The following is a 12,249-nucleotide window of genomic DNA, read 5'->3' on the forward strand; positions in this document are numbered from 1 at the left end:
GAGCGGCGGCCGCGGGGTGCGCTGGGAGGGCCGCGCAGAGCGGAAGGGTCGCACAGCGGAGCTGGGAGCGCAGCGATGCCGGACCGCGACAGTGAGTTCGGGGACAGGGGGCACTCCCGGGCCGTGGGGCACATGCCTGGGGGCCGTGGCATTTGGCCTGCGCGGAGCTGTCGCGGCGCTTGTGGCGGGGCGGGCGGCAGCGGCCCCGTGGGGGGCGGTGTAGGCCCAGGGTGCCCCCGGGCTCGCCGGGCCGGTGCGAGGGGCGGCTCTGAGGGGGACGGGCTGCGGCCACAGCCCGCGGGGCCGGGCAGGGACCCCATGGGAGCCTTGGGCAGCTCAGGGTGAGGAGCCAGGCGGGGTGCGGCGGGGCTGGGCCTCCGCGCGGGGATTGGCACCGGGCGCGCCCCGGGAGTGGGGCCGTGGGTGTTTGGGGCGCTGGAGAGGATGCGGGGACAGTCCCAGGGTGCAGGGGACGGGACACCCCCTAGAAGGCGCAGAGCCGCCGGGCTTGGGGTCTGGCAGTGGCAGTGTCCTGCGCAGGCCGGCCCGGGTGAGCTCGGGCTGGGATCCAGCTCGGAGCCACAGGCGGACACTGCTCCCTCTGTGGCTCCTGGGAGGATGTGAAGCTGTGCAAGCAGTGCCTGAGCTCTCTCTCTCTCTCCTGTCCCCCAGATGAGCCGTTCTCCAACCCCCTGGCCCCCGAGGGCCACGATGTGGACGACTCGCACTCCTTCCACCAGTGAGTACAGCCCTGGGGCCCTGGGCTGGGGCTGGAGCAGCGCTGAGGGACCCCAGGCTGATTCCCATGGAAGTCACTGGCGCACTGCAGCCTTTGGGCTCCCTCCACGGGTACCTGGTGCCCTTCTCGGTCACACTGGACCTGCTCCTCCTCCAGAGCTCTGTGGGAGTGATGGTTGCTGTTCCTTCCCTGCCTTGCAGATCCAAGCTGACCAATGAAGACTTCAGGAAGCTTCTCATGACCCCGCGGGCTGCGCCAACATCTGCGCCACCCTCCAAATCTCGCCACCATGAGTGAGTAGGGCTCTGTTTCACAGCTCCATGGGACAATCCGTGCCCCCTTTCCCTCTGGGGCTCTGGGCCCAGCTGGCCCTCTCCTCTGTACTCTGCAGGGAAATATCTACAGGGGCTTTTACCAGTGAGTGTGGGAAGAGGGGAAGCAGGTGGGTCAGGGCTGCTGTAAAGAAGAGTGAGGCTTTGTGGCTGTTAAGACGCTGTGTGCAGGAGGCAGATTTGGTTCAGTGAAAATCAGTATTTTCCTGTCCCTGTTGACAGTGTAGAATTAGGGGGAAATTAAGGGCGAGAGCCTGTTCTGTTCCATCTCTGAGCACCTCAGTGCTCTGCTGTGTGTGAGGGACTGTTCTGTTCACCTGTCACCCACATGGCTCTCAGACTGTACATGTGTTTTTTCACCCTTTTCCAGGATGCCCCGGGAGTACAATGAGGATGAAGATCCAGCTGCTCGCAGGAGGAAGAAGAAAAGGTAAGTGGGGAAAGAGATGCAGCAGGACTTGTCATTATACATCATGTCCTGCTAGTGGAAGCAGTTCTCATCTCTTGTGCTCCCAAAGATGGCCTCGAGTGGATTATTCAAGAGCTTTGGAGAAGAGCTCAGGCTGAGGAACTGTCACTGCTTGTGGGAACAGCTGTGGGAGGGCAGCAGTAGGATGGGGCTGAAGCTTCACCTGCAGAAGAAGCAGGAGAGGCCCTGTGGGTGTCTGGGAGAGCAGGGCAGTGGTGGGACCTTGCAGTGATCCCTGTGTGCTTTGGGACATGTCTGCACAGCAGGACTGCACTGGAGCCCTTCCCTTGGGAAGGGAGGATGGAGCTCCTCAGTTCAGCAGTTTGCTCCAGGCCTGTTGTGTCCCATGGTGCTGTAGTGCATTTCTGGGAAGGGATTGGGAGCAGAGTGGGTGTGTGAGAGGCCTCAGGGGCTGTTAGGTGACCCCAAAACCATGAGCGGGTCACTGTTAACCCTGAGCTGACCCCAAAAACCCGAGCAGGTCACTGTTAACCCCAAGCTGACCCCAAAGACACGAGCAGGTCACTGTTAACCCTGAGCTGACCCCAAAGACACGAGCAGGTCACTGTTAACCCCAAGCTGACTCCAAAACCATGAGCAGGTCACTGTTAACCCCGAGCTGTGTCCCACCCACAGTTACTATGCCAAGCTGCGGCAGCAGGAGATCGAGCGCGAGAGGGAGCTGGCCGAGAAGTACCGGGACCGAGCCAAGGAGAGGAGGGATGGAGTGAACAAGGACTACGAGGAGACAGAGCTGATCAGCACCACGGCCAACTACAGGGCTGTGGGGCCCACGGCCGAGGCGTACGTGGGCTGTGCTGGGGGCTGGACTGGCCAGCCTGGGCTGGGGGGCTGGCCCTCACCTGCCTCTGCTCTCATTGCACAGGGATAAATCTGCTGCAGAGAAGAGGAGACAGTTGATCCAAGAGTCCAAGTTCTTGGGTGGTGACATGGAGCACACTCACTTGGTGAAGGGTCTGGACTTTGCCCTGTTGCAGAAGGTGAGTGCAGATACCACAGTGCTGCTCTTGGCCTGTCCTCTCTCTCAGACACACAGGCTGTGTGTTGGTCCTGGCAGCGTGGATTTCCCTTCCTGGGGAGGATTATTGCAGGGCTGGAGATCTGTTGGGGCTCACAGATGGGCAGCAGTGGCATGGGTTGGGCTGTAATGTGTGGATTTACTCTGCATCCAGGTACGAGCTGAGATTGCCAGCAAGGAGAAGGAAGAGGAGGAAATGATGGAGAAGCCCCAGAAAGAAACTAAGTGAGTGATTGAGTATTTGGCATTCCTGAGTGCAGCTGCTTGCCAGAGAGGAGGATGCAGAGGAGCCATTCACTTGGCTCTAATACTTCTGGTTTCTGTTTCCGTTTAGGAAAGATGAAGACCCTGAGAACAAAATTGAATTTAAGACCCGGCTGGGTAAGACTGCGTTGATGTGGCTGTTCCCCACCTTGTCTGTGCTGTGAATGTGGGAGAAATCCTGGAAGGTGGATGTAGGAATGGAAACCATTGGAGGGGGATATGCCTGAATTTGAGAACTGAAGGAAGTGTGTACTTAGGATGTGATCTCATATTGCTGATAAACTAAAGATGGTTCACTGTGGGCTTATCCTCTGCTTTCCCACACTTTTCCTTCTGGCCAGGCCGCAACATTTACCGCATCCTGTTCAAGAACAAGACCTACGAGCGGAACGAGCTGTTCCTGCCGGGCAGGATGGCCTACGTGGTGGATCTGGACGATGAGTACGCCGACACCGACATCCCCACCACGCTGATCCGCAGCAAGGCTGACTGCCCCACCATGGAGGTACCCAGCTGGCCTGCTCCTGCTCCCCCTCACTGCTCTGAGCTGGCCACAGCAGGTTGTTCTGGGAGGGGTTCCCAGGATGCTTCCTTGTGGATTTCCCTTTCAGGCCCAGACCACGCTGACCACCAACGACATCGTCATCAGCAAGCTCACGCAGATCCTCTCCTATCTCAGGCAAGGCACCCGCAACAAGAAGCTCAAGAAGAAGGACAAAGGTAGGAGGTGAAAGGAACCAAGTAATAGGATTTTAGTGCTTGGAGCATATCCCAAGGGAATGGGATGTGTTTTGGTTTGTGGTATTCCCCTGTGCCATAAGACAGTGGGCTTGGAGAACAGTGATTTCCTGAGTGCTGAGTCCTGAAGGCCGGAGCACACTGGACAGGCTGCTGGGAAATGAGAGCTGTGAGGGAGGGTACCTCGTGGTGCTCTGCTCTTCCTGATGAAGGCCCAGTTCCTTGGGGAAATGCCCCCTCCTGGGGAGGGACACAATGGCATCCTGGGGGGGCTGGGTATGATGTGACGTCCTCCAGGCTTGCCACTCCTGCAGCTTGGAACCGACAGGGACAGAGGGGCAGCACAGGGGGGCAGAGTGGATGATGTGCCTCTCACTGCTGTTGTGTCCTTGCAGGGAAGCTGGATGAGAAGAAGCCTCCTGAAGCTGATATGAAGTAAGTGCCTCCCTGCTCTCTGGCTGTGGGGTCACAGCTCTGTCCCTTAGGGAATGGCTTTTTGGCCCACCACATTTAGAGAGGGCTGAATTTGGAGCTGCTGGACCTGAAGTTTATAGGACAAGGCTGGAGGCAAACTCTGGTTTGGATTTCAGGCTTGAGGCAGGTGAGGGCTCACTGTTGCCCTGGACCACACAACTCAGGTCCTGCAGCAGAAGGTAGCAGAGGTGGAAACCATTTCCATATCTGGTGTCCTTAGCTCTTGGTGCTGGTCCTGTGTGCTCCAGGTGACAAGGAGGAGGTTATGGCCTCTTCCTGCAGCACATGTAACTCCAGGCTCTTTTCCACTTGTAGCATCTTTGAGGACATTGGGGATTATGTGCCCTCCACTGCCAAGATGCCCCGGGACAAGGAACGGGAGCGGTACCGGGAGAGAGAGCGGGACCGGGACCGGGAGCGAGATCGGGAGCGAGAGCGGGACCGGGAGAGGGACAGGGAGCGGGACCGGGAGCGCGAGGAGGAGAAGAAGAGGCACAGCTACTTTGAGAAGCCCAAGGCTGACGATGAGGTGAGTGCTCATGAAGGACTGTCCCACCTGAGATCTGCCCTTTGTGGGGCTGTCCCGCCTGAGATTTCCCACAAAGGGCAGATCTCAGCTGGGACAGTCCTTCATGAGGACTGTGGGGTTTGGGTATCTCTGGTTGTGCCCCTGCACGTGCCAGTGCCAGCTCCTGCTGAGCTCTGCCTGTCCCCAGAGCTTGCTGGGTGCTTGTCCTGTCCCTCAGCAAGTGAGCAGCCCTGGCACCAGCCTGCTGGGTTTGTGCTTCAGCTCTGTGTCATTGACACTGTCTCTCCCTCTTCTTTGCAGCCCACGGACATCGACAAAGGTGAGTCAAGTGTGGTGGGTACCTGAGAGGGGTGGGACAAGGGGGAATGGATTTAAGCTAAAAGAGGAGAGATGTAGATTAGATATTAGAAGGAATTCTTCCCTGTGAGGGTGGGCCGGCCCTGGCAGAGGTTGCCCAGAGAAGCTGTGGCTGCTCCATCCCTGCAAGTGTTAAAGGCCAGGTTGGACAGGGCTTGGAGCACCCTGGGATAGTGGAAGGTGTCCCTGACCATGGCAGGGAGTTGGAACAAGATGGGCTTCAAGATCCCTTCCAACACAAACTCTTGTAAAGATTCCAGGTCTCCTGGGATCAGCCCATCCCATCAGTGCCAAACTGGTTTGCTCCTCTTGTACCTAATGTGAGGCAGCTTATCCTGCCTGTTACTGTGTCCCAAAGGGGTCTGCCCAGCCCCAGTGTTCTGCAGTGAGCTGTTCTCCCCTCAGATGTAACCTGCTGCTTTCTCTACCCCAGGACCTGGCTCAGCCAAGGAGCTCATCAAGTCCATCAATGAGAAGTTTGCTGGAGCTGCTGGCTGGGAGGGGACAGAGGCATATCCTTTACTGTCTGTGCCAGCCTGCCTGGCTGTGGGGCTGGGCAGCCCTTGCAGGCACAAGCACATCTGGGGGGCTGTCCTGCCTCACTTGGTATCAGGGAAATGCTTCTCTCACACCAAACAAAAGCTCTGCACCCCCCAGTTTGGTTGTGTTGGGGCAGGAGGGGGTTTTCAGCTGGCTGTGCCCAGCCTGCAGCTCTAAGGCTCAGCTCTTGTGGTGCTTTCCTTAACTGCTGCCACTTTGAAGAAGCCAGAAGACAAGAAGCAGCTGGGAGACTTCTTTGGCATGTCCAACAGCTATGCTGAGTGCTACCCTGCCACGTAAGGAGCTGTGGGGTGGGAGCAGGCTGTGCTGAGGGGCTGCTGTTCTCTGGCAGCAAGGACTTGAACATCAGCCCCACTGCTTGTTGGGGAGCAGGCCTGGCCTTGTCTGGGAAAACCATCCCAAGCCTTTGCTTCAGGCTCTTCTTAGCTGCTCTCTGCTGTGGGTGGGTGCCTGGAGCCTGCTGCCCCTCAGAGCCAGGGGGAGGCTGGGAATCTGCTGCATTCCCAGTTAATCCATGTGGTTGTGAAGCTGTGGCCTCCCTCAGGGGGAGAGGAAGATCTTTCAGTCTGCAGAGTCATCCTGGAAGCATTTCCAACCTTGGATGCCCTGTGCATCACCTGCAGGGCTTGCAGCTAGGACCATTTCCCTCTGGCCCAGGAACTGTGTTTGGTCTGAGACCATGAGACATGACTCCCACCTGCTCCAAGGTCCTGATCCATCTCATGGACCCACTCTGACCCCTTTCCTTGCTTTTTTCTCCCCAGAATGGATGATATGGCTGTGGACAGTGATGAGGAGGTGGACTACAGCAAAATGGATCAGGTATGTTGGCACCAGCCTTGAGGAGCAGCCAGCAAAGTTGGCACCAATGCCAACTGAGAGGATGCCATGGGAAAGAAGCAGCACTGGAGCTGGGTGCTGAGTGAGCTTTGGGGTTTGCTGATCTGCTCCTTGTTGTGTCAGGGTGCAAACAGGTGTCACTGGCACTTGACCCAGAGGTATTGACAGGCATGCTACTCATTCTGACTTCCTCTTCCACAAAATCTGTCTGGAACTTCTTGGGGAGGGGATCTGGAGCCAAGGCCCTTGATCTGGGGCTGGTGGGAGATGGAGCCTCGTGGCTGGGTGTGCAGGGCTGTGTGAGAAGCCCTCCCAGCAACTGAGGAGCTGCTCTGAGTCGTTCTCTCCCTGCAGGGTAACAAGAAGGGGCCTCTGGGCCGCTGGGACTTTGACACACAGGAGGAGTACAGCGAGTACATGAACAACAAAGAGGCTCTGCCCAAGTGAGTGCAGCCCTCAGGAAGGGTCAGGCGAGGGTTCTGGGTGGGATGGCCATGCTGGCCAAGCCTGGGTGCTGGGGCAGCTTAAAGCAAGCTGGGGGCTCCCTTGTGAGAACCTGAGGAGGAGCTGTGGGTCCTGGGCCTGGTGGTTTGTGTTTGCTTTTAGTGTCACTCTTGAGGACTCATGTGATGGTGCTCGCAGGGGTCTTAGGATGAGGGAAGAGATGAGAATATTGACTCCCATGTTTCAGAAGGCTTGATTCATTATTTTATGATATATATTATATTAAAACTATACTAAAAGAATAGAAGAAAGGATTTCATCAGAAGGCTAGTTAGGAATAGAAAAGGAATGAAATGAGAACAAAAGCTCGTGTTTCGAACAGAGAACTGAGCCAGCTGACTGTGATTGGCCATTAATTAGAAACAACTACATGAGACCAATCACAGATGCACCTGTTGCCTTCCACAGCAGCAGATAACCATTGTTTACATTTTGTTCCTGAGGCCTCTAAGCTTCTCAGGAGGAAAAATCCTAAGGAAATGATTTTTCATAAAATGTGTCTGTGGCAGACTCTGACCCAGGCGCTGCTTTGGGGGCTCAGGCCAGCTCTGGAGCACGTGCTTGTGGCTGGGGAGACTGTCCCTTCCTGTGGCAGGCTGTGCATCCCCTGCGAGTGCTGAGCCACGTCCTGCTCCCTCTCCAGGGCAGCGTTCCAGTACGGCATCAAGATGTCTGAGGGGCGCAAGACGCGCCGCTTCAAGGAGACCAACGACAAGGCGGAGCTGGACCGCCAGTGGAAGAAGATCAGCGCGGTGAGTGCCCGGCCTGGCTGCCACCCTGCCCTGGCCTTGCTGCCCTGCCATGGCCAGTGGCTGTGTGAGCACCAGGGCTGGCTCTCTGCCAGCTGCTCCTTGAAAGAACATCAGCCAAATATTTGAGGTTTCAGTATTGCAGAGGTGGCTGGAGCTCTGTTTGGGAGCCCTGTCCTGGGAGCAGCCACAGGCTGGGGCTTTCTGCTCTGATGATGGATGTGCCCAAAACCATTAGTTTGGAGCCATGCATAGGAGATTGTAGGGGACAGGACATGCTTTGTGGCTCCCTGTTTGCCAGCTGGCAGAGCTGGGGGTTGTCCTGGCAGGGTGAGCAGTATGGGACACTCTGGGGAAGGTGAGAACAAATGGTCTGTGGTGGCCAGAAAGGAGCAAAGGACAAACAGGCCAAGCTTCTCCAGCTGTAGCTCAGCTCAGCTCACTCTGGCCTGGCTGCAGCTCTCCCCAGGTGTATCTGGCACCCTCCAGCCCCTCTGCTAGCTGTGAGCAGCCAGATCCCCTGAGGGTGACAGGACTTTGTGCTGTCTCTGCAGATCATCGAGAAAAGGAAGAAGTTGGAGGCTGATGGGTAAGTAGAGGTCCCTGCTGGGCCCCCCCCCACCTTCTGTGATATGAAAGTGTGGATGTCAGTGCTGAGCTCTGGATGTGGAGGGGGTGGAGCTGCCTGCCCTGCATCCTCACCACTCTCCTGCCCCTCTCTCTGTTCCAGGGTTGAGGTGAAACGTCCCAAGTACTGATTTCTCCTGCCTTTCTTCCTCCCTCTCCTGGAATCCTGGTCCACTGGGAGCTGCCTTCCTAGAGCCTGCTGGTGTGCTGTCCTTGCTCCACACACCTCCACTCTCTGCTCAGGGCTGGGGGCTCTTCCCTCCCTCTGTTCTTTGCTGTAGAGCCTGTGCTGTGTAAATGTTGTAGCCTTAATAAAACCTCATTAAATTTGTGTGTGAGCATCTGTTTGTGTGTGCAGAGAGAAGGGGCGTAGGAGGGGAGGAGGGCCTCCACATTCTGGCCTCCTTTGGAGCAGCAGTGGTGTCAGGACTCTTCTACTTACCAGGCACTGTTGGGGCCGACAGGGCAAACCGTTGCTCAGTGTATTTATTGTGGGAGCCTTTTGGGCTGGGGCAGCATCCCTGGATAAAACTAACAAATTTGAGGGCAATAAGCCCAGCTGAGCATTATGTGCCTCAGGGTGGGAGGAAGAAATGGGACCCTGAGCAGAGGGATGTGCAAGCTGCTCTAAGCGCTGGCAAAGGGTAGGATGGGGCTAGCACCAGGCAAAGCTCGTTCCCTCAGGGCAGGGCCAGCAGGGAGCTGGGATGGCCTCTCGGGCAGGGGCGCTGCTGGTGGTCCCTGGCTGGGCTGGGATCTCTAGGGGGGGCCCTACAGCCCCAGACCCTGCAAGGGGCCGAAGTGGCACCTGGTCCCGGGCCGCCCCCTCCCCTGGGGTCAGAGAGAGGAGATGATTGTGCGAATTAAGGAGCCTGTGGAGCTCCCAATGGTGAAGCGCTAAAGAACAGGAACACGTGAGGCGGGCGGGGAGGGACCTGGTGAAATGGGGCCGGGGGCGCCGGTAAGCCGGAGCCCCGAGGCGCCGGAGCGCCGAGATCCTGGAGCCCCAAGGAGCCAGAGCCCCGAGGCGGTGGAGCCCCGAGGCGGTGGAGCCCCGAGGCGGTGGAGCCCCGAGGCGGTGGAGCCCCGAGGCGGTGGAGCCCCGAGGCGGGGCCGGTCACGCAGCGCAGAGAGGCGCGGGCGGGCGGTGCCATGTAAACAAGGGGCGGGTATATGTAAATGAGGAAAGGCGTGGCCATGCAAATGAGCAGGGCGCTATGGCGGCCGCCATGGAGGAGGTGAGCACGCGTGGGGCTGCGGGAGCCCGGAGGCCCCGGGCCCGGTCCCACGGCCCCGCTGTCCCCAGGAGCCCCAGGAGTCGCCGGAGCCGGCGGCGCGGGAGCCGCGGGTGCGGGACACGCCCGAGGACATCTGTCTGGAGGCCACGGCCAACGCCATCGCGCTGCACCCGGAGCGGCCGCTGCTGGCCGCGGGGGACGTGGACGGCGATGTGTACCTGTGAGTGCAGGGGCCGGGGCTGGGACACGCTGAGCGGGGCTCCCCGGCTGCCGCGGGTCCCGGCGAGCACTCCCGTGCCGGCAGGTACTCGTACTCCTGCACCGAGGGGGAGAACCGGCAGCTCTGGTCCTCGGGACATCACCTCAAGTCGTGCCGGGACGCGGTGTTCTCCCAGGACGGGCAGAGTGAGTGCGGGGACTGTGGGGCGGCACCGGGGGCCGCCGGGCGGGGGGCACTAACGCGGCTCTCCAGAGCTTTTCACTGTGTCCAAGGATAAGTCCATCCACATTCTGACAACGGAGGAGGGACGGCTGGAAACGCGCTTCCCCAAGGCCCACGAGTAAGTCCGTGCTCAGTCCGGGCACAACGGTGGGGCATTGTCCCATAGTCCCCTTCCGTCCCGCGGCACGGCCACGCAGCCCCGGGCCGTAGGGAGAGCCCGCAGCGCTGCCCCGGGAGCCGTGACCGTGGGCCGGGGTCTCTGCAGAGCAGCTCTCAACTGCGTGCTGCCCATCGACAACCACATCTTCGCCACGGGCGACGACGGCGGGGCAGTGAAGGTGTGGGACCTGCGCAGGGGCAGCGCCATCCTGGAGGCACGGCAGCAGGAGGAGTACATCAGTGCCATGGCTGTGGATGGCAACGGGAAGATCCTGCTGACAGCCAGGTACCGGAGGGGCTTAGTGGGGTCGGGCTCCATGGCAGGAGTGCCCTGTGCCATGTCCTGTGCTCACAGCGTGTCCTTTCCACGTCCCACAGTGGTGATGGCACCTTGGGTGTCTTCAACGTGAAAAGACGGCGCTTTGAGCTGCTCTCGGAGCCGCAGAACGGTGACCTGACCTCTGTGGTGCTGATGAAGGTTGGCACTGCTCCCCAGCATGGAGCAGCATCCCACAGCTCCCTGTCCTCGCTGTTGTTCTGCCTCTGCCTCACTGCCCTCCCTTTTGCCTAGAGGGGGAGGAAGGTGGCGTGTGGCTCCAGCGAAGGCACCATCTACCTCTTCAACTGGGACGGCTTCGGGGCTGCCAGCGACCGCTTTGCGCTCAGGGCAGAGACCATTGACTGCATGGTGCCCATCACGGACAGCATCGTGTGCGTGGGGTCCCTGGACGGAGTCATCAGGTCAGGGGGAGAACTGGGGAGGGATGGGGAGCTGTGGGATGGGGAATGGAGAGGGCGTGGGATCGGGAGGGAGTGTGGGGGGTGAGATGGAAGAGAGAGTGGAGGGTGGTGGGATAGGAAGGGGGAGATGGGCTGGAGATGGGGTGACAGGGAATTGTGGAGGATGGGATGGGAGGGGATGTGGAAGGAGAGGTGTGGGATGGGCTGGGGTGTAAGGAGGAGGGTGTCGGACGGGATCAGCCTTGCCCAGCTCACAGGACAGGCGGGCAGGCGGCGTCCCCGGGCGCTGCAGGGCCCTCAGTGCCCCGTGCCGTGCCCAGGGCGGTGAACGTGCTGCCGAACCGCGTGCTGGGCTGCGTGGGGCAGCACCTGGGCGAGCCCATCGAGCAGCTGGCCGTGGCGGCGGACGGGAAGCTCCTGGCCAGCAGCGGCCACGACCAGAAGGTGAAGTTCTGGGACGTGTCGGCGCTCGGCTCCATGGTGGTCGATGATTACCGGCGGAAGAAGAAGAAGGGCGGGCCGCTGCGCGCCCTCAGCAGCAAGGCGCTGGGCAGCGGGGAGGATTTCTTCGCTGACCTGCGGGACGAGGCCGAGCCGGAGGCGGCGGAGGGCGGTGACAGCAGCGACAGCGACAGCGACTGAGCGGCCGCCCGGGGCCGGGGCGCCTCCCCCTCAGCGCTGCCGCCCCGCCTGGCGCGGAGGCGGGCTGTGCCCGTCCTTCTCGCGGGGCGCGGCCAATCAGAGCCGCAGCCCCTGGGAGTGCCCGCCTACGGGGCGTGGCCTCGCCGGATTGCTGCCACCGTCGGTGGGCAGGACGCTGGCGTTCTGATTGGCTCCTATGGCTGCCACTCAAGCTGGGCTGTAGGCGCGGTCTTAAAGGGGCAGCGGGGGTCTCGCAGGGGACAGCGGTTATGGGGGGCAGGGGGCCCCGCGGGAGGAGCCGAAGCTGGCCCCAGGATGGGGGGGACAGGCTGGGGATGGGCGGCTGAGGGTCCTGGAGCAGAGGAGGCCTTTGGGGGTGGGGGCACACGGCTGGGGCCAGAGGGACTGGGAAGGGTCCGTGACGGGTCCGTGAGGGATGGGGAGGGGCCCTGAGGTGGGGAACAGGGCTGGCGGGCTCTGTGGATGGGGGGGAGGACACTCAGGTATGGGGGAACAAGGCTGGGGGGCTCTGGTCGATGAGAGGGGGACTCTGAGCTATGGGGGGACAGGGTTGGGGTCTGTGGTGAGGGATGCAGGGGAGGGCGTAATGCTGGGGTTTGTGGATGAGTTTGGGGGTCCTTTAGGTTGTTTTGGGATGGGGGGGAGGCCAGAGCCTCCCAGGCTTGGGCCCACCAGGCTCTGAAGGATCCCTGTCCCAGCAGGTCAATTACCCTTTGTTAATTAATTAATTAAGACTTTAGCTCTGTTAGAAATAAACTCAGTGCCTTTCACTTCCCAGCTCCCT

At 60.0% G+C, this 12,249-nt stretch overlaps 2 protein-coding genes across 2 annotated transcripts; both read left to right on the plus strand.

The window, feature by feature from the left end:
* Window positions 1–8: 8 nt before the first annotated feature.
* On the plus strand, window positions 9–8,553 carry IK (IK cytokine). Its single transcript, XM_058815185.1, has 20 exons — window positions 9–91; window positions 673–739; window positions 940–1,032; window positions 1,442–1,501; window positions 2,177–2,344; window positions 2,427–2,541; window positions 2,734–2,804; window positions 2,914–2,960; window positions 3,185–3,348; window positions 3,455–3,563; window positions 3,977–4,016; window positions 4,371–4,584; window positions 4,885–4,903; window positions 5,375–5,452; window positions 5,696–5,777; window positions 6,267–6,324; window positions 6,697–6,785; window positions 7,490–7,598; window positions 8,150–8,184; window positions 8,326–8,553. Exons 1-20 carry the CDS (start codon window positions 76–78, stop codon window positions 8,351–8,353), a joined length of 1,662 nt encoding a protein of 553 aa, XP_058671168.1. The 5' UTR covers window positions 9–75; the 3' UTR covers window positions 8,354–8,553.
* An 886-nt stretch (window positions 8,554–9,439) lies between these two features.
* Window positions 9,440–11,583, plus strand: WDR55 (WD repeat domain 55). Its single transcript, XM_058815589.1, has 8 exons — window positions 9,440–9,460; window positions 9,529–9,680; window positions 9,765–9,865; window positions 9,933–10,020; window positions 10,168–10,347; window positions 10,440–10,539; window positions 10,633–10,802; window positions 11,123–11,583. Exons 1-8 carry the CDS (start codon window positions 9,440–9,442, stop codon window positions 11,442–11,444), a joined length of 1,134 nt encoding a protein of 377 aa, XP_058671572.1. The 3' UTR covers window positions 11,445–11,583.
* Window positions 11,584–12,249: the final 666 nt, after the last annotated feature.

This window comes from Ammospiza caudacuta, chromosome 16, assembly GCF_027887145.1.
Source record: "Ammospiza caudacuta isolate bAmmCau1 chromosome 16, bAmmCau1.pri, whole genome shotgun sequence".
Classification (NCBI taxonomy): domain Eukaryota; kingdom Metazoa; phylum Chordata; class Aves; order Passeriformes; family Passerellidae; genus Ammospiza; species Ammospiza caudacuta.

Coding starts and splice junctions, on each gene's coding strand:
- IK (XM_058815185.1), top strand. Junction 1,502..2,176: donor CGCAGGAGGAAGAAGAAAAG/GTAAGTGGGGAA, acceptor TCCCACCCACAG/TTACTATGCCAAGCTGCGGC. Junction 6,325..6,696: donor ACTACAGCAAAATGGATCAG/GTATGTTGGCAC, acceptor CTCTCCCTGCAG/GGTAACAAGAAGGGGCCTCT.
- WDR55 (XM_058815589.1), top strand. CDS start 9,440: ATGGCGGCCGCCATGGAGGAG. Junction 10,021..10,167: donor CGCTTCCCCAAGGCCCACGA/GTAAGTCCGTGC, acceptor GGGTCTCTGCAG/AGCAGCTCTCAACTGCGTGC. Junction 10,540..10,632: donor CCTCTGTGGTGCTGATGAAG/GTTGGCACTGCT, acceptor CCTTTTGCCTAG/AGGGGGAGGAAGGTGGCGTG.